Source organism: Myxine glutinosa, chromosome 1 (genome assembly GCF_964187855.1).
Source record: "Myxine glutinosa chromosome 1, kmMyxGlut1.1, whole genome shotgun sequence".
In the NCBI taxonomy this organism is placed as follows: domain Eukaryota; kingdom Metazoa; phylum Chordata; class Myxini; order Myxiniformes; family Myxinidae; genus Myxine; species Myxine glutinosa.
This window is the reverse complement of record NC_136261.1, coordinates 112,960,487-112,982,858: the sequence shown is the minus strand read 5'-3', so window position 1 is coordinate 112,982,858 and position 22,372 is coordinate 112,960,487. Positions and strand designations below refer to the sequence as shown.

Here is a 22,372-nt window from a genome sequence, read left to right as displayed (position 1 = left end):
CCATGTCCTTTTTATCAAGACTACATGGGGTAAGGTGTTCTTTGAACTCTAGTTACCCTGTGCTCGCGAAGCGAAAAGCGGGGCTAAGCAATCGGGTTCGTATGTGTGCCGTATTTGTGCCGTGTGCCATACGTGTGCCGTGTCTGCATTTTAAAAATTCATTTCTACGCTATCGTAGCGCCTCCGCCTGTAGAAATTTTTTATTCATAATTATCACGTCATCGGTCACGTGGTACGGACGCCATCTTTGAAAAATTTTACACCTCTATATCTCCCAAACCGCTCAATGGAAAAAATGGAAACATGGCTCATTGTCAAGTACTCCCCATGGGGAATAAGATATGCTGATGATGATATCATCGGTGCCTTAATTATGACGTCATAATTCGACAAGTACAATGCTTGATCTGATCAGTATGAAAAAAAAAATCCTCTGCAACTGTTAGACCGATGGACACGAAATTTTCAGAATATGAGCGGCTCCTCCTGTGTAATTTTTAAAATGATAATTATGATGTCGTATGTCACATGATCCAGGCGCCATCTTGGAAAGACTTTGCACCTCTATATCTCTGAAACCACTCCATGGAAAAAATTGAGACCTGCCTCATTGTCAACTACTCCCCATGGGGAATAAGATATGTTAGTAATGTCATCGGTGCCTTCGTTATGACGTCATAATTCGACAAATACAACACTTATCCATCCGATCATTATTTAAAAAAAATTCAGCAACTGTTGGTCTGATGGACATGAAATTTTCACCATAGGAGCACCTCCTCCTTTAGAATATTTTAATGATAATCATGATGTCATAGGTCATGTGTTACAGGCGCCATCTTGGAAAAACCGAAAAAGGTTGCACCTCGATATCTCCAAAACCGCTCCATGGAAAAAATTGAAACGTGGCGCATTGTAAATAACTCCATATGGGGAATGGGTGTTGTTAACGATGACGTCATTGGTGCCATAATTATTACTTCATAATTCGACAGGGACAGCACCTAGTCTGATCAGTTTGAAATTTATTCAGCATGATCTATGCAACGATTATATTAGAGAATATAAATTTATGATGTCATCGCTCACGTGGTCTGGCAGCCATATTGGATCAAAAAAAAAGGAAACGTTCAAAAACAGAAGAGTTGGCTCACACCAAGTTTACTGCGCAGAGTAAGTATTCTATGAATACCATCTAGTTTGGTTTCTGTTCTGGTTTGCCTCATGGTGTTGGCTTAGCGACTAGGGTGCCAGCTTAGGATCCTGGGATCCTGGGTTCGAATCCCGGTCGATCGCTGAATTAACGCCAGGGGGGTTGACTCAGCCTGTCATCCTTCCGAGGTCGGCAAATTGAGTACCAGTTCACTGGTAATTCCCTGTTTGTCGTAAAAAGGCGACAAAAAGGGTTGGCGGCAGGAAGGGCATCCAGCCGTAAAACATTGCTTCAAAAAGGGGACCCCAAAAAATAACAACAACCACGGTCCCCGAAAAAGGCCAACCCCCGCTTGCGGGGAAAAATTGCCTCTAAAGGTGGTGTTTTTTTTTGCCTTTCAAAAAACTAAAAAAAAAACATAATCAAGGTGGTGTTACTCATTTGGTTCCATGGTGCAATGCACTTTTGTTTAAATATTTTGGGGATTTGGAGAACTTGTATCCCATCCCACTCGACTTAATCGGCCATCTGAGTTCGTATTATGAAAAAGAGCTCCATCCTTGTAACATTGGAAATTGCCGGCCAGAGGTGCGTGACGTACATACACATGTAGAAGGTATATTGGTTTCAAATAGGCCAATATTTTTGGCGTGAGTTTCATGATTTTAGCACAAGTTCTCACAGTCACACAAGCTAATCTCACCGGTTTATTGGCTTTCTGGAAGTACTGGTAATTCAAAAGTTTAAAATCGCAAACATTTTCCATCGCGGTTTGTTTTTCAATGGTATGACCAGTGTGATCGAAGCATAAAACATGATGGTATTCTTAAATCATTTTGTGCTTTTTGTGACCGTGATTTCCATCAAGTTGTCACGAATGTCAGTGTTGGATGGCCTTAGTTTAACAAAAACTGTGTATAGAACCTTGCAACTCTCCATTTCTTTGCCAAGTTACTTCAAATCTGAACATGTATCACAAGCAAGATTCAGTATTGGCTGCTTCCTGTGTTTGAAGATCCTATGACTGATGTGCACTTGCCTTTTTTTCTGAGTCAGTGAGTGCTTCCCACTTTCACTCGTATCAACCACCTCCTGCAGCGAGAGGATATACCTGGTAGCTGATGCAATGAGTCTTCTTCAAAAAAAAACCCTTAGTAAGTTTGTTACATTGGATGTCATCAAGCAGATAGATTATATCACAAAGGTGATTTTGAGAACACTCCAAACTCCCAGTTTGAAGAGTAACAAAGCATAGGATGAAAAAACCTATTGATGAAGGTGACATTTGTGTGCAGCTTTCCATAAAATGCTCTCACTCCTTTCATAAGCAACACCGACTTGCTTGAGTTTACACCTTCTCAGATGGAAAAGCTGCAAGAGGAATTTGTAGACGACCAACAGTATAAAAAAACACCAATCCGTTCACGTCTTCATGTAATTGGTATGTAACTGTCATCCATTATACAATTAAAACTGCTAACAATGTTTTGTGTGTTGTACGGAAACCTCCGAAGGAACTGTTTATGTCAGCAAAGAAGGCAACAAATCACTACAATGACGTGCACAATAAGTAGATCAATTAGAATTATTTGTAGTTGCATAATCTTGCTTTTATCAAATGTAACCCGAAAGCTTAATATCATTTGTCAGCCTATGGAAACCCCATACTCTATTTCTTTGGTTCTTTATTAATCCTGAGGTATTTAACAGTTACTATTATAAATACTTCGATCATCTAATAAAGACGATACATTTTATCACATTTATTACAAGGCATAAGACAAGATAATAGTAATTATAACAATTTGATTTATATAGTGCCTTTTACTTATGGATACAATGCGCTGAAAGGAAGCTTATGCACACTCACTGTGGTGTCTTTGGCACAGCACTAAGACCTGTTAAGATTGTTTACCTTGGCAGTTTGGCAAGCCTCTGATATGTATTGTGGTGTCTAGTGACTCTATTTATGATTTTTGTTTTTCTGATGAAATGAATGAATGAATGTTACTTCTGCTAAATATCCCTGGTGAGTAGCAGTTTTTGCTTGTTGAATCACCTTGGGTATTTTAAACCTTGCTTTTGATTCGCCAGTCCCCCGTGCAGTGGGAGTTTTGCATGGCGTTTTTCAATCACTTCTGTGTGTCTGTCTGGGCCGTAACTTTTTTTTTCTTTTTTTTACTATTTGAGCTTTGTCAGCAAGTTTTCAACAAAGCTTTTTTTTCCTAAGAATATGGAGAAGGCAAATTAATAATTTGATCAAAACATCAAAGGTCAGCGTCGCATAAAATCGTCAATTTTCATCCGATTGACCTGAAATTTTAATAATTTGCATATTGGGTCACTGAAGCCTGTTGCTTTTGAGGTCAAAAGGTCAAGATCGCCTAGAATCGTCCCCAATTTTTAAGCTGTTTTCGTCACGTTTATCATACTAGTACACCCGCTCACTACGGGAGACAGGAAGTGTCATTCCTCTTTCGTGTATATAGATTACAGTCGATCTATGTATGGTCGAGTCTCAAGAACATTGGGTGGGTGTGTTCATTTACCAAGTTTCTTGTGGAGAGATTGCCAAGTGGTTTAAGCATTCGAGCAAGCATTCCATTCAAAACCATTAAGGAACGGCTGGCTTGGCAAGCACAAGCTAGCTGCTTGGTAAATGAGTACAACCCAGTCTTCCTCCCTTTCAGTTTCGTGTTAAACAGCAGGAGCGAGTTTCAAAAGTTCGCGACGAAAAATGCCACGTTAGCGGCAGGAAGGGTCATGTTGTTAACCCTACCATTGTGGGGTATATAGAGTACAGTAGATCTTCGCTCAGTTCTGTAAGTAAAACTTACCTCACTGATGTCGGGATTCCTCCAAATTTCTTCATTTAGTGTTGTAAACAGCATTAGCGACTGTTTAAAAAGCTAAGCATACGTGTTTGTGGTTTATAATATTTTTACTTCGGTAAGCAAATAGCATGATAAGCTATTTAGAAACGTTGACTCGACGTTTGTTCAAGGAGAAAAAAACCCCTTGTGGAAGTGGGATATTATTGGTATAAATATTGTTTTGTAATAACATTAATATTATGCTATTATCGTTAGTGTTGTTATTCCAAGTAGCCTTGGAAAAACGCCACGATAAAGCTAACTTAATATGGATATACACCTCAACATGCAACCCCATTGACGACAATGGTGGGGAAAACCCGCTCGGGGAGAAAACCCCCTTTGGGAGGGGGGGCAAATGAATGCGCTACAACCTTCATTATGTAACCATTAGTCATCCTGTCAAGTTTGGTTGAGATTGGATAAGTAACGACATAATGTATTGGGGTCAAAAATTCATCAGACAGACAGACAGACACCAAATGGCGTATTTTAGTATGATGATATGATTTTCGTACGAAGGAAGAAGAAGTCGGAATACAAAGCATACGCGGATGGACTTTGCTTCTTCAGAAGCTTTCTCGTTTATTGTCCCCCGTCGCACCGCGGAGCGAAAGGGGGACTACGGTTTTCCTGTCCGTCCGTGCATGCGGGCGTGCATGCGTGCGTGCGTGCATGCGTGCGTAAGTGAAGGACCGCATTCGAATTTGTTGTGTGGGTGCAACCCACGTCAAAATCCAAGATGGCCGCCGCCATGTATGTCTGTGCCATGTATGTCTGAACCTTGTGAGCGGAATATCTTGAAAAATAAGCGAAGTACCAACTTCTAATCTGGTGTGTGGGTGTATCTAGGCACAAGGGAGAACCCCATTGAAAATTGGGTCGCCACGTCAAAATCCAAGATGGCCGCCGTCATGTATGTCTGAACCTTGTGAGCGGAATATCTTGAAAAATAAGCGAAGTACCAACTTCTAATCTGGTGTGTGGGTGTACCTAGGCATAAGGAAGAACCCTATTGAAAATTGGGTCGCCACGTCAAAATCCAAGATGGCCGCCACCATATATATGTCTGCACCTTGTGAGCGAAATATCTTGAAAAATAAGCGAAGTACCAACTTCTAATCTGGTGTGTGGGTGTATCTAGGCACAAGGAAGAACGCTATTGAAAATTGGGTCGCCACGTCAAAATCCAAGATGGCCGCTGCCATGTATGTCTGAACCTTGTGAGCGGAATATCTTGAAAAATAAACGAAGTACCAACTTCTAATCTGGTGTGTGGGTGTATCTAGGCATAAGGAAGAACGCTATTGAAAATTGGGTCGCCACGTCAAAATCCAAGATGGCCGCCACCATGTATGTCTGGACCTTGAGCGAAATATCGTGAAATATAAACGCACTACTAACTTCTAATCTGGTGTGTGGGTGTATCTACGCATAAGGAAGAACGCTATTGAAAATTGGGTCGCCACGTCAAAATCCAAGATGGCCGCCGCCATGTATGTCTGAACCTTGTGAGCAGAATATCTTGAAAAATAAGCGAAGTACCAACTTCTAATCTGGTGTGTTGGTGTGTCTACGCATAAGGAAGAATATATATATAATAATATTATATATATATTCTTCCTTATGCGTAGACACACCAACGCATAAGGAAGAACGCTATTGAAATTTGGGTCACCACGTCAACATCCAAGATGGCCGCCGCCATGTATGTCTGAACCTCGTGAGCGGAATATCTTGAAAAATAAGCGAAGTACCAACTTCTAATCTGGTGTGTGGGTGTATCTAGGCATAAGGAAGAAAGCTATTGAAAATTGGGTCGGCACGTCAAAATCCAAGATGGCCGCCTTGCGTCTTCCTCTTTGTCAACTCACATCACTTCACCGGCGGGGGACCTAGGCGTAACGCTTGTTTTTCTTCAAAATGTGCGTAATGACTGCTCTTCCTACTCAGCAAGCCCATTGCGATGCTTCTTTAGTTCAATGTTTGCTTTCCTCATCGTTATTTTCTTTCTGTTCTGACAACGACTGGGAAGCTGGTTCATAAATAGCCAGCAGGACAAGCACATCGATACACCCTATGTTTTTACATGATTTTCAAGTACAGTTGTAAACAGAAAAAAATCGATTTTTATGTGGAATTTGAACTCGCGATCATGGTACAGAGGCAAGTGCTCAGACAAGAATGCCAAATATGCCAACTCGGTATATTGTGAATGTTTATTTTTTCCTTTTCCAAATACAGTAAGTAGTTTTCAGTTATTCAGAGCACCTCCATCTCTCTCAACCGTGCAAGCTGTGGATTGTATTAGTTGGGATTGTCAGTGGATTCAGAGCAGAATGCACCAAGGATTGTGGCCTATGATTTATCATGTCTCGTTTTATGCCCAAAGGCTCCTGGGGCAGTGTGGGTCCAGGTTGGCCGTCTGTCTGTGTGCTTGCGTGATTTTGTTGCTGTGGTAACTTGTGAACCGCTGAAGGGATTTAAAAAACTGAACTTGGTACAAAGTAGATAATGACACAAGTATGACATTTTATGGTCAAATGTTGGTCACGTGACCTTTATCTGAAAGTAGCAGATTTTCCTTTAATTTATAAAAAAAAAATTAGTGAGGGTTTTTTTTTTTGGTTTTTTTTTTTTTTAACTGAGATCAAGCGTAACAGTGGGTTGACATCTAACGTGAGCTGAGATGTATCCATTGACATAGTTGTGCCAAATTATACTTTCTAGTTATTAATTTAACTTTTGAGGCCTTACTGCTTTTCTGAGCAATCTACATTGGAGAAAATGGAGCTGCTGTTGGTAAGAATGAAAGGAAAGAAATGAAAGGAAAGGTGGTGGGATAGTGTAAAGAAAAGAGTAAGGAGAGGGGACTTGAATAAAGGGAGGGGACGTCTTGTACTATGGGACGCAAGGATTGGAGTGACCAGGAGTAGGTTATAAGTGGTAAATGGATTTCCGCCATTTTTGATGCCACAGTTATACAGGTAGTACCTTCATTTTTTGATTGAATATATAATTATGTGAACGGTAATAGAGCATGACAACACGTTTGGAAGCGGTAAAGCTCTGTACTTTTACCATTCAGTCAGTGAGACCAGCTAATGAGAGCCTTTGAAAATGACCTTCGTGTGCCTGAGAAGTGCATTTTTGGAGGAAATTCCTCAGCTGATGAGGAGGAATTCCCAATGGACTCGTTTTGAAGGCCATGTTCCCAAGACTTTAATATGCTTCCTTTTTTTTGCATTCAGTTTTGCCCAAACAGATGTGGTGAATGACTGACTTGTCTGTCTGGATTATGGCTGTTAGAATGTTACTGCAAAGGAGAAATGTTGTTGTTCGAGGAGTCTTTAAAAAGGTACCAACATAACTATTGAGGTAATTGTTGAAAACGAACCAAAATATTTGATATGCTGCCGATGCTACTATCTTTTATTATTCCTGTATAATCATATTTCTCGCTGGTATATATTGGTATCACAGAGAGGGTGATTCATCAATGGGTGTGCCATAAAGATCCCACGGTGTCATTTGCGGAGAGTTGGAGAGCTATCGCCTGTACCACGGAATAAATTCCAAATTCCTGCCCTATCCTTAGTAAGGTGAACATCAGGCATGGACAGCCGATTCGTGAATGATTTGGGCAAAAACATGCCCCGGCAAACCCCACAAGAACGTGGGAATAAGTGTGGCTGTTGAAGAAGATTCTGGTACCTCTTGGTATCTGGTCTGCTTTTAATATTACATTTGTTTTGTTTTTAAATATTTATTTATTTATTTTTCATTCTCCAAGTTCAAATTGTACCCACTACTCTAGTAACTCTTTTGCCTGCTGTATCACAATCCATTCTTCCTTCCTTAGTCTTTTTGCAAATTTATTTGCCCAAGAAAGCCCCAAAAATCCCACTTGTTTGCAAAGGCATGATGATGATGGACAGTTACGTGTCATGTCTGTATTTCTGTTGCTTTATTGCGTCTTCTCTTACTCTTCCCTCACCCTGTTTGCAGTTCTTTGTGGAAAGAATCTCGCGAAAAAAGATTTCTTTCGTAAGTGTGTGCATTTTCTGAGGTAGTGTTTCACACTCGGACATTGTGCACTTTGGTATGCGCTCAAAAGGCTTGCATTCGATCTTGTGCCCGCAGGCCTGCCCGATCCATTTGCCAAGATTGTGGTGGACGGCTCTGGGGAATGTCACTCGACGAACACCGTGAAGAGCTCACTGGACCCCAGATGGAACCAACACTATGACCTGTACGTTTGGAGGGGAAGAAGGGAGGTATTTGTTTGGTTTGATTGTGCATTCCGGGGATTCAAAAAACGTATCTTCTAACCGTGAAGGAATGGTACCACACCATGAAAACCCTGCACAGATCTTTGTCATTGTTGTTTCCAAAGTCCCTTCTTCTTCCCAGCGGTGGGTTAATTTGTTGATGTCGTTTTTAGAAGTCTTATGGCTGAATTTATGAAAGGCGTTTAACGAGGGTCTTGCTAACACAAACCCAACCCTTAAACGCTGACACAACCTTCTTTTTATGTGCACAACTAATTACCCGTTTAAATTGCAACTTACAAAGGCATCCATAAACAGCTAAACAGCCGTTTCGTGTTTGGTTATGCACGTCTAAGTTATGATGCATTCCTTTTTATCATTTATTTTGTTCAGCGCACCAAATATGTTACCAAACCAATTGACCTCAATGACTTGGCATTGGCCTTACCATACGACAAGTTTAAGTTCTTCTAACGGCGGCAGCATGTCAACAAAGAAAAAAGGGGACAATTTTTCATTCGAGTAACGGATGGGTTTAATCGAGGTAATGTAGGTTAACCAAGGAACAATCCAAGGCAGGAGAAGTAACTTGGGCGCAAATAAGAAAAGGCATCTCGCATGGGAAGATTTTTCAAAAGAATATATAAAAAAAAAATAACCACCTTTAGAGGCCATTTTTTCCCCGCAAAGCGGGGGTTGGCCTTTTTCGGGAACCGTGGTTGTTGTTGTTTTTCGGTCCCCTATTTGAAGCAATGTTTTACGGCCGGATGCCCTTCCTGACGCCAACCCTTTTTGCCGCCTTTAACGACAAACAGGGAATTACCAGTGAACTGGTACTCAATTAGCCGACCTCGGAAGGATGACAGGCTGAGTCAACCCCCCTGGCGTTAATTCAGCGATCGACCGGGATTCGAACCCAGGATCCTTGGATCCTAAGCCGGCATCATTTTTCAAAAGAATGGTGGCCCATTTTCCAGAGGCCACAAAATCCTCTGCCTGGGACCTCGAAGAACTCTGGAGGAGGATGAAGGCAAAGGCACTGGCTGGTGAAAAGAAACTCGACATGCAAAAAGCAGGAGGTGGGGAGGCTGTGGCCGGTGAACTGGGCGAATAAATCGTTGCAATATTGACAACCATAGCTGGAGACTTGGATTAAGTACATAATGATGTAGATGATGATGCTCCGTCAGCAGCTGGTGGTCTGAAACAAGCTGACAATATTTGTCTGATTCCATCGACCAGCACAACTGATTCTCACTTAAGGTAATTACATTTTTTTCTTTACGATCAATATAAATCATATTATGAAAATACAATAATGACTGTAAATCCATGAACATTTTTTCTAATCTATTGAAATATTGATATATGTATTCATAAATACATAAACTTCTTTTTCTATTATAGTGCCATAGAGGAGGAAGATGGAGTTCTGCTGGAAGAGTTTGAAGAAGAAGAAGAAGAAGACTATTATGATCGTGTCCTTGGGATGTGCGCTGGAGTTAACATGAATGTACGGCATGTGTACGCTAGATACCCCAGCAAAATGTCTTGGCATTCTCCTATCTAGAATTTCTTAAATAGCTGCGACTCTTCAAAGATTCTTGAGTCATGTGCTGACCCATACCTTCTGGCAACTACATGAGTGAACAGAAGTAGATGGTTGCACGCAATTTGGAAATTTAGGCTATAGTAGCCTTTTCTGGTCATATACCCGAGTGCATTTGGACCACCAGGATTGACAATTGCCACGTGAGATCCACCTATAGCTCCGATAACCTCAGGAATTGGGATATCTCGTAGAATCCTTCTGTTACAGCTCTCCTTTCTTCTGGAGAATCCGGAAAATGTATAAAGTGCATTTTCTTAGCACAACTGGCTCCAGTGACGTGATTAATCACTTTGCAACTTCTGGCCTGTGAAACACCGCACATATCTCCAAAATTCAATTGAAATGATTCACTTGCATAGAATCGCAGCGCCACAGACATTTGTTGGAGGGGATTCAACGAATTGTTCCTCATTGTAGATTGATCCAGGTCATCCATTAGAAACATTCTTCCACTCATCCATCCAGTATGAATGAATGAATGAATGAATGAAAATGTGCATTTCTTGCATTCTTGCATTCTTGCATTCATTCATTCATTCATCCAGTATGTACAATTAGAATTTGAGTCCGTTGGCAATTGAACATGCAGTGTGTGTGAGCAACCTTATTGATAATGCAGAGATGTTTTGAAGGATTTGAATGCAAGAATTGTATCAACTTGAAAGGATTGAGGTATGATTGCTGAATGGTTTCTGCAATGAAAAACATATTTAACTAGAACGGCACTCAGTAGACCGCGTAACTTCGCCATGCTGAATAGTTTACGTTTTGTATCCCACTGATGGGCCAGATCTGCATCCGGATTTGAACCAAAATCGAATCGGCTTGTTCTTGTCACCTAACGAACTGTTCCTCCAAGTTTAGTTATAACTCGTCCACAACTTATTTAAATATCATGTTATGTATCGCTTTTCGCCCGGTCTCTCAATGGTGAAGGATCACTTGAGAAATTAAAAAAAACTCGTATCCGAATCCATATTCAGATCTTCACCAAATTTGAATCATTTCGTCCTTGTCATGCACACAACCGGTCCACCAAGTTTCGTCCAAATCCGTCCACAACTTTTTGAGATGTCTTGCTAAATATCGTTTTTGGCCCTATCTCCCGATTGTGAAGAATCACTTTTAAAAATTCTACTAGCCGGATCCGGATCTTCCCCAAAATCTAATCATTTTGTCCTTGTCATATACGCTACTTCTCGGCCAAATTTCGTCCAAATCCGTCCACAACTCTTTGAGATATCTTGCTAAATATCGTTTTTGGCCCTATCTCCCGATTGTGAAGAATCACACGAAATGGGTTCATGGGTTCATGGGCGAAAATGTAATTACTTGCAGTTCCTACTCGGTATACAACTTCGCTTCAAATAACAAATTTATCATCAATGCTTCCTTTCACCGTGCATGGGCTGAAGGGTTACGCCCGCTTTGCGGTGCTATTTATTAAACCGAGTACCCCAATAAAGTATGTACAATTATAATGCGAGTACGTCTATAAAATACATACTATAAAACCACACAAAACAAGTCCGGTCGAGGTTAAGCAATCTTTGATTGTTGGTCTTGTTGTTGGTGTGAACCAAGAATGTTTCCACTCCATGTTGACTCACTTCGATTCTCATGTGAAATGATGGGTCCAGGTCCCATCACGTCACAATCTTCAGGAAACGACTCCTTCCTTTGGTGGTGTCCCAGGAGCTCCGTTGCAATGGTCACACAAGTTCCCTTTTAATCAAAGCTTCACGTGAAGTTCTTTGGTACCCACTTTTTTTTTCTTTCTTTTTTGTATACATAATCGAGGCTCGTGAAAGAGCTAACATTTATCACACAAACAAATTAAACGGACAAACAACCAAAGTATATAAAAAGGGGAGCGGTAGACAAGATGGGGAGAGAAGGGGAAGCACATCAACACAACATTTGTGAGGGACATCGGGAATGTGTGGGAGGGAGAGGGCTTGGGGGGAGGCAGCGTGGGAATGGGGGTGGGGGGGGGGGGGGTGGGAGAAGTATAAACACAAGGACACCAAGGACTTCCAGGAAAGAAGTTGGTATTTCAAAAAGGTGGATTTGGGGTGAAATTAGCGGGGGTAGAAAAGATCAAGGTTTTGGATGGGGGAAGATAAGAGATGGTGGTGAACAGCTGTTTTGAAGACCTGGAGGGAGGAGTGGGATTGAAGGGAGTGGGGGAGTTTGTTCCAGAGGTGGGAGAAAAGAGGAATGAAAGAGTGAAGGTGAGCAGAGAGCCTTGATTTTGGCAGTTTAACTTTGCATTAACCTCATTGAATTTGAATTGAGAAGGAATGATTGTTTCCACATTTCAGCACCTCATTCAACACTAATTGCAAATTTTCCAACAGTAATCCAGCAATTCTCCAAAACTATCCGTTATATAAGTTTCATTTTTGCTCGAGTGACAGCCGGTTGTGCTATGTGAGAAAGCTCAAGATCACTCACCAATTCACAGCTTTAAAAATAAAATCTACCTCACCATCTGGCTAAACGCAACTACAGGAAAGGCTTCCATCATTAGATTTTCCAGTCTCATGCAGATTGCAGCTGGTTTATTGTTCTGCTTCATGAGGAACCTAACGACGTACCTGTGTTCTGCAGGTCGTGTATTTGTGTTGGCTGACTTCTTCGTTTTACATAAAGTGTGTTGACCTAATGATGGTGGTTGTTTCCTGTATAACTTGCTAATGCTAAGCATGTATGATCATGTTGTCATGCTTCACCATTGAACTCTTATATTTATGTGTTCTCTAATAAAAGGTTCGCACCAACTTTGAATCGCTCTTGTATGTACATATTACTCTGAGATAGTTGAGGTTTGATCATGTCCTATTTGACAATGATTTTCATGTTATTTCAGACTTTGGAGTGGTTGGAATATATATATTTTTTCATATTTTGTTTTGAATCTTGCGTCCAATGTAATCTGCAACCATCATGTTTTATTGCAAATCCGACACTATCTATTCCGATGTACCATACTGTATTACAGAGCATCTGTGATTCTGAAGCAGTTTCTTGGCACGGGTGATACTGGTTGGTTTGCCTTTGCCTTCCCAGCAGTGGTTCGGGCTGGAATTTGGAACTTGGCCATGGTGCCGGCGATAGCTCGACTACTCTTTGCGACGGACCAAGTGGGGATTTTTATGTCCACAACTAATGCCAGCAGACGGGATTCCCAGTTCAATGCCTATCGAAAGGACAGCACACACATTAATGAATCACCCTGTCTGTGAAACACCGGGATGACAGTTATAGTTGGGTCGAGATTTGAATCCAGGCTAGACGGTTTAGAGGTGAGTGGGCATACCTCTAGGCCATCCTGCCAGCCCTTATAATTACAAATATTCCATCTTAGTTTCTGCTTCCTGTTCACAAACTTGTTTCCATTCCAGATTTTTCCTCAGTAAACATGTTATATCATTCTATCTATATGGACCTGTGCCGTTTGGTGCAGAAGGTGGAATCTCATTACATCCATAAAAATGCACTTATCAAGGACTTGTTTAACTAGTGGGTTGCAATTGGAGGATGCTGATGGTTCCCAGTACATATAGCCAACCCCCACTCGATTCCCATTGTGTTTTGCTCCATTGAAAGGTAAGGCCCGAAACGGCTGCTTCTCTTCTTGCCACGGTGGATCAATAATCATTTAAGGTATTTTATAATGTATTTGTTTTCGTTTTGGAATATTAGCCTATTGGTAGCATTTTAAATGCTGCTTCATAATGAGGTTTTTTTTTTTTTTCAAATGAAAACAAAGTGGGACACTACAGACACCAAGACTACTAAGCACTTGATCCCTCACTCTGGAAAACATAAGAATTAAATAATGGGAAATTTTCATGAAAAATAATAATGTAAATTTAAATATAATTGAAAATTGATTTTTTTTTTTTTTTAAATTGGGATAAAATTTAAATATTTGAAAAATGGAATAATTAAAAATTTAATCATATTATGGACAACTTATTCTTCAAAAAGTGGGACACCACGGACACCAAGACAACACTTAATGCCTCCCTCTGGTACACATAAAAAGTGTGCACAACTGGTGTAGGGATGCGGGGATGATTTTTAAAAAAAAATTGTTTTAATTTGCCTTTACCAGTATAATATTTTATTTTTGAACAAGATTTTATTTTGGACAACCCTTCACAAACTGATGTGAAATGATGGGTTCAGGTCCCATCACATTATTTTTGTGGAAGTGTTTGAAACGGGAAATTCTGCTTCACAAGGAACTGTTTCAAGCTCCCTGTCTGTCCTATCCCTCATATCCACATCTTCTCTGCCCTCTTTCTTGATCACCATTTCCTCTTGATCTGTTTTCCCCACATTTGTCCTCAGTCTTCCAGATGGATAATTTTCTGCCCTGCGTTATCTTCAGAATAAATAATTGCTGATGTTTTAAACAAAGGAATTTACCATGTTTTATCTCTCCTCGGCAGATATATCAGTAAGTCTGACTCCGTTACAATCAGCGTTTGGAACAAGAAGAAGGTGCACAAAAAGCAGGGCGCGGGGTTCCTCGGTTGCGTGCGCCTGCTGTCAAACGCCATCAGCCGCATGAAGGACACTGGATGTGAGTGGCTTTGCTTTGCTCCTCATGCGATGCTTGTTGAGCTTGTCCTTTGTGAACTCCTCCCTTTGTTTCATTCCACTTACAATGCTGTTTATCCTTTCTGACCTTGTTCCCTGTCCATGTACGTGTATCTGTGTTTTCTTTCCATGTACCTCGTTTCTCTTCTGAGCCAAAATATCTGATAACGTCATGAGAAAATGGAAGACTATTGGCTTTTGTTTGTCAGATGCTCTCAGGTGTGTGTGTGTGTTGGTGTGTGTTACACGTTTGTGTAGCGGGGAAATGGTATTCACCTTTATGGCTGCACAGATTACAAATCTCCAAAAGGCGCACTGTTTGTGTCTGTGCGTGACAGATCAGCGATTGGATTTGTGCCGCCTGGGGTCCAATGAGAATGAGTCTGTGCGAGGGCAGATAATATGTAAGTTGGTTCCTGTATTCTACTTTGTGCTGTTCACTATTATTTCCTCGTTGTCAGTAAGGAAGTAGGTGGTTAGAATCTACTGGTAAATTGAGCAAAGCTAGCAAAGAGCCCGTCCTTACAGAAGTCTAATTCTCCCAGAATTGGTGTATTTTAGGATGACCCCAAAGCTATGCCATATATATTTGTATAGAGAAAATTGGGGCTCTCACCCCACTCTGATCCCCCAGGACTATGATTTTTTTTGCCATATAAAACCATGCCAGACTCCCCCCTCACCCACCTCCCTGGAATACAATAGCCAGTTTTCAACTCGTTCAGCAGTGCACAGAAGTCAAACCGGTACATAAATAGACACTTTTCGATGTATGGTATGATTATTGATGAATACAGGAACACATCTGTGTGTATCTGTTGCAGTGAGCCTCCAGTCCAGGGATCGGATTGGAATGGTTGGTCCAGTTATGGATTGTCAAGGACTCTTTGAAAACGATCTTCCAGATGGGTGATTTTTGGCTTTCAAACGCTTTACCTTGCTTGTAGACGTGTTCGGTTTCACTTAAGATTCTGTCTGGATTGTTACAGCTGGGAGGAGAGGACTATGACATCTGGAAGAATACAATATGTTAACCATATTACCCGAACCACGCAATGGGAAAGACCAACCCGGTGAGCCATTTGGTATACTGGTCAATGTAGCATTGTTTGTAAAGATAATTTAACCTTTTCACTCTGCTTTATCTGTTTGCTGACATTCTTTTTAAAATTGAAGTGTCGAGGTGGAGTAGAGCAAAACAGATTGGACGTTTGAATATTGTGTGGAATTCAACTTGCCCATATTGCTTTAAAACTAGTCGATCAAGACAGCTTAACATGGGTGGCATTTCAATTATGGTTTCTTACCCTGACACTGTCCCTCAACACAGGCCAGCAATTGAGTACTCGGGGCCAGGGCGACCACGCAGCTGCGTGGTGGACAGCAATGGGCCCCTTTCCCCCTTGGTGTTTGGCACTGGATCTGTGAGCAACAGTGCACGGAGGGAAAACGAGGTTTTTGGTGGATCTCCTCGCCGCCGGCAGCGTTCTCAACAGCATTGGAATTACATGAGTCGAACTCACCTCCATCAACCACCTGATCTACCTGAGGGTTATGGTGAGATTTGTGAATGCTGACGTGCTAAGTTGGATATAAATTTAGTAAAGTTAATGTTTGTTGAAACGACGAAATGTTTGTTTTCATCATCCATCTTCATTTAGCCTATTTCCATCTTGCATTTTAACAGCCATTCAGGCCAATCTATTGGCAAAACATGGCTGATTCCACAGAAATTTGTTGGGAAATTCACCAAGTTGCATTTGCTACTTTATTTTTGTTTTATTTTATTTTTGTTTGGGATACAGAATCGTGGCTCATATAAGAGCTAACACATTGAACATGAAAACATGCACAGACACATAAAACATACAATGAAGGGAGCAGGAAACAAGAGGGGTAGGGATAGCGCAGCACACAAGCACAACAACAGCAGCGAACAAGGACGTCGGTAGATCTGTGGAAGGGGGAGGGCTGGGGAGGAGGGAGGAGTACACGGTAGAAAGCAAATCAACACTACTAGGAATTTCAGGAAAGAAGTTGGGGATTGAAAGAGGCGGATTTGTGGTGTTTTAACGGGGGTAGAAAAGATCAAGGTTTTGGATGGGGGAAGACAAGAGATGGTTGTGAACAGATGTTTTAAAGACCTGGTGGGAGGAGTGGGATTGAAGAGAGTGTGGGAGTTTGTTCCAGAGGCAGGAGAAAAGAGGAATGAAAGAGTAAAGGTGAGCAGAGAGTCTTGATTTTGGCAGTTTCACCAGAAGAGAGTTGCTGGCAGATCTTGTGCATCCTGCAGGAATATTTGGGGGAGAGAGCACAGACAGAGCAGGGGGCAAGGCCGGAGAGGAGTCTGTCTAAGACAGAAAGACCACCGACCTGCCTGTGGTGAGAGAGAGAAAGGCCTTCAGAAATCAGCTTTGAATATTGTGTAGAATTCAACTTGCCCATCTATATAATAATAGCGTAAGGACTCGACTTTGTTATCCCTTTTACGCTGCACCCAGTGACCCGATGCCCACGGCACTAATGGATTTACCATCTACGAACCGCGCTCTTTGTTTATCACGTACAGACATACTCGAAAAATCTGAATTCGCCGACTTTGGGACCCAAAAGCATCCGATTAACGGCCGATACGACGCCATATTACGACGCCATCGTATTGGCGTCTGCTGGGCGAAGGCGATGCGAGCCGTCCGCTGATTGGACAGTCGAGTGGTGTGAACCAAATGGTCTTTTTATTCCCTTGAACATTTTAAATTAGGATATATAAGGAAACGTCTTTATCGTCATTTTAATAAAGTTAAATGGAGTGACGTTGCGATTCTCGGGTCGTATTCAACTATGTGTGAATTATATAAATAACAACTCACGGTCTGAGGTAACTCGGCTAAAAATTATCCGATTTGCACCAAATAAAGTTTATGAATGGTTGCACAGACCCCTACTTCTCACTAAAAGTGGACACAGAATGTAAATCGGAGTTAAAACAAGGACGCAAGGTCGCTCCGTGGAGCGGCCTGCACGTACTCAACTATGTGTGAATTAATATATAAATAACAACTCGCGGTCTGAGGTAACTCGGCTAAAAATTATCCGATTTGCACCAAATAAAGTTTATGAATGGTTGCACAGACCCCTACTTCTCACTAAAAGTGGAAACGGAATGTAAATCGGAGTTCAAATAAGTGTTTGTTTTGTATCAAGCAAATGCATGTGGAGCATGCTTGCGAGCGAGCTGCGTTCTGGAGGTGACGTCACATGGATTACGTCATCGGCTTTGAGGTATGGGGCAAAATTTTTAGGGGCGTTCCCAAGGGTTCGGTTTTCTTTCATTTTTAATGTTTCAGAGTGAATATAACAAAAAATCAATGCCATATTTGAATTCACCATAAAAAGACATTTAGATGACATCAAATGCATTTTAAGTGAGATTCCATGGCTGTGGACCTTTAAGAGCTATCTATATAATAATCTATATAATAATAGCGTAAGGACTCGACTTTGTTATCCCTTTTACGCCGCACTCAGTGACCCGATGCCCACGGCACGAATGGATTTACGATCTACGAACCACGCTCTTTGTTTATCACGTACAGACATACTCGAAAAATCTGAATTAGCCGACGTTGGGACCCAAAAGCATCCGATTAACTGCCGATACGACGCCATATTACGACGCCATTGTATTGGCGTCTGCTGGGTGAAGGCGAAGCAAGCCGTCCGCCGATTGGACAGGCGAAGGCGAAAGCAAGCCGTCCACTGAGTGGACAATCCAGAGCATGCATTTGTGCCGGTGTCGGCGATCGTTGTGCATATACGCACTCTTCATTCTCATCTTTCTTCCTAACTCTTACTCGGACAAGCAAATCCCCTATGCCATCCATAATGGTACACTCTATCCATACACCACATCCTCCCTTCCGTGGATGTTCCACGGGTTTCGGCTAGTATTGCTTTAAAACTGGTCGATCAAGACAGCTTAACATGGGTGGCATTTCAATTATGGTTTCTAACCCTGACACTGTCCCTCAACATAGGCCAGCAATTGAGTACTCGGGGCCAGGGTGACCATGCAGCTGCGTGGTGGTTTTCAATCAATCAATCAATCAGAGAAAATGAGTTTTTAAAATGCAGGCACGCACGTACGCGGCCAATCAATTGCCTAACTCTGCTTTTCGCTTCGCAAGTGCATGGTAATGAAGATGCAAGCATTAGCAACTAAGAATGTAATATGCCAGTGACCTAGTTGTTTACCTAAGTGGTGTTCACAGTTGTAATACTAGTATGGCACTCGGTAGAACACATACCTCCACAAAGCTGAACAATTTACAATATGTAGCCCACTGACCACAATATGAGCTAGTTCTTGTCACCTACCCAACTCATCCACCACGTTTTCTCGTAACCCAGCCACAACTTTTAGAGAGGTTGTGTTATACTGGTATATTGTTTTTGGCCCCATTTCTCAATGGTGAAGGATCACTTAAAAGTTATCGTTTCCGGATCTTCACCAAAATCAAAACAATTTGTTTGTGTCACACACCCAACCTGTCCACCAAGTTTTGTTCAAATCCGTCCATAGCTTTTTGAGATATTCTGCTCACAGACAGACAAACAGGATGAAAACATAACCTACGAGTATTTCCACAAATGTTACGGATTCGTCACTTCCGTCGTGGTTTTCATCCACTGTAAGCATTTTTGGTTCCATGTACTATTATTGTTATCGTTTAAGTGAGATGGAGATATCTGTTTTCAAAAGGTGAAAAATTAGTGTTTTAAAAGAAACCGGAAACCGGATCGGGAGAAAGCGGAAGAGGAGGAGGAAGCGAAAAGCGGAGCAAAGAGAGGTCGGGGAGAAGAAGCCGAGCTGCTTTGAGGTCTTGAGCAGACGCTGGCGAACGTGGGTCACGAGCGAACTTTGGTTTTCCTGGGAAAGGGGTTCCTGCGACAGAGTTGTGATCGCAGGGATAGATAAACCTGCGTGTCGGGTTTTGCGGTTGATTCTGGAGAGAATCGTTGTTGGAGAGCAGCAGGTAGGCCTACCCCTCCATTTCGCCTCGCTCCCGTAATTTCACCTCGCTCCCGCCATTTCGCATCGCTCCAGCCTTTTCACCTCGCTCCAGCCATTTCACCGCACCCAGCCGTTAGCCTGGTGTGCGTGTGTAACGTGGATTTTGAGTGGGAAGTTGCGGTTCACCGTTTGGGAGCCGTTGAACGTTCATACCCGAAGGTGTGATTTCCCAGTCGCCTTTTGGGTGCACCTTTGCGCCTCTTTGGCAGCGTTGACTGTCAGCCGACCTGGATTCTGGTCTCGATACGACCTTTTTCTTGCGATCACCGGAGCGTGGATCGACTTTGCCTTGGTGCCGGGACAAAGACTTTGGGGAATGTTCTTTTCGCTCACTTGGAGCACAGTGAGTTATTGAGTAAGAAACTGATGGTACCATCATCGGAATTATATGGTATTTTGGTTGTGCAATTGAAAGTATATTGTTCTTGTGCTGTTATTCTTCTTGTGTGACATTAATACAATACTTGTTTTTTGGTAACAATCGGTTGGTGTGGTTTCACCATTGGTCATTGACACACATAATAACACATCTTTCTGCCGTGACTCCTTTCGGGGCTTGGAGGTACACCGTGACCGGGGTTTGGGGAGGAGCACGTAACAGAAACTGGGGGCCTCGTCCGGGATTGAATTCCCTAACATTCCCAAAATTCCCAAATTTGGAATTTTCTAACATTCCCAAATTTTTCAAAGAATTTGAAAATTTTGTGTGAAAGGTAACAGGTGCTAACTGATAGTCACCATGGTGTTTGACGCAGAAAGGTTTGCGACGTCCCCTAACGAGGCACAGTTCCAGGCGTTAAAAAGATCGGAACTCATGATATTGGCCAAATATTTTAACTTGGAAGTCCGAGTTAATATGAAGAAAGCCGAGATGCAGACATTGGTGGTAGAATCTCTAGTGGGACAAGGAACATGGGAAGAGGTAGCCTTGGATTGGTTACAAGAGGAAAAAGGAAATGTGGAGCTCCGGAAATTGGAGATGCAACTGCAGAGCCAGGAAAGGTTAAAAGAGTTGGAATGGAGAGCAGAAAAGGAAAGAGCAGCGGAAAGAGCAGAAAAGGAAAGCAGAAAAGGAAAGAGCAGAACAGGAACGAGAACTCGAGGAGAGAAGAGCAGAGGAAAGGAGAGCTGAAAAGGAAAGAACAGAACAGGAATGAGAACTCGAGGAAAGAAGAGCAGAGGAAAGAGCAGAACAGGAACGAGAACTCTAGGAAAGGAGAGCCGAAAGGGAGTTAAAGGAACGGCACATGGAGTATCAGAAGGAACTTAAACTCAAGGAGCTGGAATTACTGGGGGAACGGAGAGAAGTAGTATCCATGCCGGCTAGTTCGACAACCAGTCAGATCTCTTGGGATGTTGGTAGGCATGTGAGGCTGGTTCCACCCTTCAATGAAAAGGAGGTAGCCAAGGTTTTTTTACACTTTGAGAAGGTGGCTCAAATGTTAAAATGGCCTGTGGGGTCCTGGACTATATTAGTACAAAGTGTTCTGGTGGGTAAAGCTCAAGATATATTTTCGGCTTTTCCGTTGACCAATGTGCAGATTATGAGATAGTGAAGAAAGCCATTCTCAAAGCCTATGAATTGGTCCCTGAAGCTTACCGACAATAATTCAGGTATGCCAGGAAGAGGGAGAGTGAGACCCATGTGGAGTTTGCCAGAATGAAGGAAACTATTGTTATGAATTTGGTAGAGCAACATCTAGAGCTAGGTAGATCTGAATAGGTAGGTATTCGGCTGTCGTGACAGGGACTCTACATGTAATAAGTTCTTGATGTTTAGGCGTTTGTCGGGGTAAGATGTATGATTGTGGACCTACCTGGAGGTTCGAGTGTTAAATAGTGAGGGATTAAAGGTAACGCCCCTGTGAGTCTCACCTAGTAGTCAAACCTTTGTCCATTATGGCACTGCAAACCACATAAACATTAGTTAGGTCCTTAGCGCAACATTAAATAATTCCTTTCCCTGACAATGACTTCGTAATAAATGGGCAGGAAACCAGGCCAAAAACACCGCCACCGTTTACACCTCCAAGGCCTACAAACCTCGCCTGGCACGTGTTACACAAGGACCGCGGGGTCGCGGACGGGGAGCGTGGAGTGGTTGTGCAGAGGGCGTGACCTGGGCGAGCCGGCGAGTTGGGAGGCTTTTGATTGGCTGAGGAGTGCGCCAATGTGACGTCATCGGCCAGAGATATTAGCGACGGTCGGACGCCATTACAGCAGTTCGGAGACAGTTCGTTGAACAGTTGGCAGTTCGTAGAGAGTTCGTGGAGAGTTGGCACTCAGCAGAGGCAGCAGTTCGAGGTTCGTTCGTGGCAGTTCGAAGTTCGTTCGTCGCAGTTCGTTGGCAGTTGGCACACAGCAGGAGAGTTCGTCGGAGTTGGCAGTTGGCACCGAACAGTTGGCACTTGGCTGCCAGCACTCCCAAAAGAGAGTCGAGTCAAGTGGAGTTCGCTTGCTTTGTGCAGCTTACGTCGAACCTTTGGTGCACGGACCTTGTGGAGATCGACCTCGTGTGGAGCCGCTGGCCTGCGTCGGACGCGTGGTGCTTGGAGCGAGGCCTTGTGGAACTTGGAGCGAGGGACCTCGTGGTGTGCGATCGGGCCGAAAGGAGCGGTGTTGGACGGCCGCCACAAAGACGACGAAAGACAGACGAGATAAGGCCGTACCCGCGAATACACTGTGCATAAACCAAAAAGACGTGTTATTTTCGTATTCACCTCCCTCGTATCGTGTTTGATATCTGTTGTGTCTGGGATCCCAATTTAGGCTTAT

At 42.6% G+C, this 22,372-nt stretch overlaps 1 protein-coding gene across 2 annotated transcripts in view; it reads left to right on the top strand.

The window, feature by feature from the left end:
* The window catches only part of SMURF2 (SMAD specific E3 ubiquitin protein ligase 2), a 102,910-nt gene that overhangs the window by 36,205 nt on the left and 44,333 nt on the right, over positions 1–22,372 (top strand). For both annotated transcript variants that reach the window (XM_078776163.1, XM_078776169.1), the window contains exons 2-8: positions 8,035–8,073; positions 8,170–8,278; positions 14,373–14,506; positions 14,862–14,927; positions 15,348–15,432; positions 15,513–15,596; positions 15,854–16,080. In XM_078776163.1, coding sequence (XP_078632289.1) covers positions 8,035–8,073; positions 8,170–8,278; positions 14,373–14,506; positions 14,862–14,927; positions 15,348–15,432; positions 15,513–15,596; positions 15,854–16,080 — 744 coding nt within the window. The remainder of the gene's footprint in view (positions 1–8,034; positions 8,074–8,169; positions 8,279–14,372; positions 14,507–14,861; positions 14,928–15,347; positions 15,433–15,512; positions 15,597–15,853; positions 16,081–22,372) is intronic.